The following is a 2,935-nucleotide window of genomic DNA, read 5'->3' on the forward strand; positions in this document are numbered from 1 at the left end:
GCAGAGACCTGTGCCCCCAACTATTTTTGATGATAAATATTTGTATCAGATCAACAAAACATGGGCATAGAAACAATTTTTTTATACAGTACTACATTTATCCATTTTAAATACACTAACCCCACTCCTTTGTAACAACTAAGGCAAAAATGTAATTAATTCAGAAAATATTTTCAGGATCCCACCTTGATGTTTCGGGACCCCACTTTGGGTCCCGACCCCAACTTTGGGAAACACTGGTCTAGATCAAATGATTACAAATTATTACATTTCAGTGTGATTTTCAGTCTAAAAAGTTTCATAGTGTTTCATATGTATGCTATTTTAATGATTGTCAGTTTAACAKTAGGGTTATTTACAAAGTGTTTTATGAGTATTTGCACGTTCATGAGAAAGTGTAAAAGCCTTTTTTATAGCCCTTTTCTTCTTTCATTGATCGGAGGAAATAAAACTAGGCGGCAATCTATTGGTGTGACTGAGGACGCTTCAGCTGGTGACCGGGGGGAGATCTGGGATCGGACCACCAACCTTCCTTTCGCTCTTCCTTCTGAGCCAGCAACTACCCCCCAAAATCTGCAAATACTCATAACAACTCACTAAAACATGTCTGGTGCAGGCTGTTCAAAGAGCTATCTACAGCAGGTAAGCTATTTATTGTTTACAACCACTCCATAGAACCCCATTTCAGTGAAACCCTAAAGATCATAAAAAAATGTGAAGAATAACAGAAAAAAATGCTTTTAAAAGGTTACGAGCTCTGAAGCTCATCCATGTACATACGTGTGCCCAGGGTTAAATTGTTAAAAAAAAWWTTTTAGAAAAACTGACTGGATTTATTCCATCATAAATAGATTTTATTCAGTTGTTGGAATAAAAAATTGACTCTGACAAAAAGGTTTCTGTTGACATGACAGCATAAAATTAGCCCAACATAAATCTTGGCTGTAGTCGTGACTTAGACGGTGTTTAATGCTCCGTGAGACCTGTTCCAACACATCAGGAGGTTGTTTTTGTTCTCCTGCTAACACGCGCAGAGCTCTGCACTGTGTCGTAACACAAACAAGTCACTGGTCTGGGCCGAGCCTCAGGTTTGGATCTGCAGTTACAGAAGCTGTCCGGACATGTCTCACATACCAGGTAGTAGGAGGAGTCGCAATGAAAGCAACCCGTTTCTGTACCATCTTTATGTGCCACCTGAAGGAAATTCTATCTATTAAACTCCTGGACAATTACATTGTTGTATTTTTTTAACAAACTGAAACCGATCCCCATTGAGCTTTAACAATCTGTGCAACATCTTTAATGCTTAATATTGGAGTTAGCTCTGTCTTTTAGCAACGTATCTCATGAACTGCTGCACAAATTTTACTCAAACTTTCAGGAAATAATCAATAGATGTGCTTCTGCAACTGATTAACTTCAGTTCACTTAAAGCCAGTTCAATTAAAGATGCAGCCAATTGAACAAATAAAACAAAAATAATGGGTATAATTCACTGAACTTTACATATATTGTGTCAAAACCTGGTGTGGAAGTAGCTGAGAGTCGCTCCAAACATACTGTATTGTCCAGTAGTCACTCATTGCARACTAAGTTGGCTTACTTGGCACTGGAAAGGATTGCTACAGTTTGTTCATTCATTCATTTACTCCAACTCWTTTGTTTTTCACWGTAAAGATTAGCTTTTACATGTTGRTTTTTACTCCWTTTACTGCAGCTTCACTAGGATTAAATATGTATCACCTGCTTCCTTAGTKAGATTTAAACCATGGGAACCTTCACGGTCCTGTTCAGCATGCCTAATGGGTTATATAAGCCACAGACTTCARGCAGAGGACAGTGAGATTTGTGCCGAATTTTACAGGACTCTCAATGGGCCGCAGCTTGAGATTATGTTGTCAGGTTTTGTGCTCGGCRAGAAAAAGTCTGAAAAGGTCTCCTCCTTGAGAGGTGCTCTGATTGTGAAGTGCCCTGCCAAATTAATAAACTCCCTGAAAAAGAAACAGTTGAGGTCAGACAGTGAATGGAAGGAGCTGGTATAATTCTGCCAGTGACGTGGGTTTTCCTTTTGTCTGCGGCTCACTTTTAGACTACCTGGAAGAAGAAGAAAAAGAAGAAGAAGAAGAAGAAGGAGAGATCTTTTATCCAAGAGGGACGTTTCTAGTTGAGTAAAAATGGAAAGCAGCCTTTCAGAGATGCACCGCTTGAACTCTGTAACAAAGCAATTAACGCAGAGAGCGAATAATAACCCTGAGTGGGGAAGCAATAAAGTTTACTTTGTTGTATTGATTTGTGAGGGCAGGAGAGGATGTTGGCTAAAGAAAAGGAGAAGTCATGTGCTTGGTCTGATAATGGCCTCTGTGTGTGGACAAAGACTTATGGATTAACTTGTTTATTCATTGAATTTTTTTTCAATGACCATTGACTGCACTGTTTTCACCATCTGGTCTTGCTCCAGATTCAAAGTGACATGTTTTGTAGAAGACAACATCAGATTTTGTTGTACTTTAGTACAATATCTGTAAAATGGACTCACCTGATCCATCATAAATTAGATTGCCTTCAAAAAATAATCYGTCGTAGATGTAAATTTAAAGGGGAAATGTCATGTAAAATCAACTTTTTTTGAGTTTTATATCATGTTATAATGTTATACTCTCATAAAAAACATGCCCAAAGCCTTGCTTTGACACATTCATGCATGTTTGAGAAATCCTGCAGCGTTTTTATGAAGCCATGCTGAGGAGCAAAACGACAGGTGGGGACCAGAAACAGCTTTTGGTACCAGGAATGCCTCTGGGACGTGTTTTTAAGCTGAATTTCCTCATACTGTAGTGGAGCCCCCCACCCCTCCCCACACACCCCGCCCATGACGCCCTGCAGGCGCTCGGGTGAAACTGAAAATGAAACTTAAACCGTCTGCTGAGCTCTCAAC

The 2,935-nt window shown here is 39.4% G+C and overlaps 1 protein-coding gene across 1 annotated transcript in view; it reads left to right on the top strand.

Moving 5' to 3' along the window:
* Positions 1-457: 457 nt before the first annotated feature.
* Positions 458-2,935, top strand: part of mier3b (mesoderm induction early response 1, family member 3 b) — a 46,934-nt gene continuing 44,456 nt past the window's right edge. Inside the window, exon 1 of the mRNA XM_014002710.1 lies at positions 458-642. Coding sequence (XP_013858164.1) covers positions 604-642 — 39 coding nt within the window. The 5' untranslated portion in view covers positions 458-603. The remainder of the gene's footprint in view (positions 643-2,935) is intronic.

This window comes from Austrofundulus limnaeus, unplaced genomic scaffold, assembly GCF_001266775.1.
Source record: "Austrofundulus limnaeus strain Quisiro unplaced genomic scaffold, Austrofundulus_limnaeus-1.0 Scaffold14, whole genome shotgun sequence".
Taxonomy (NCBI): domain Eukaryota; kingdom Metazoa; phylum Chordata; class Actinopteri; order Cyprinodontiformes; family Rivulidae; genus Austrofundulus; species Austrofundulus limnaeus.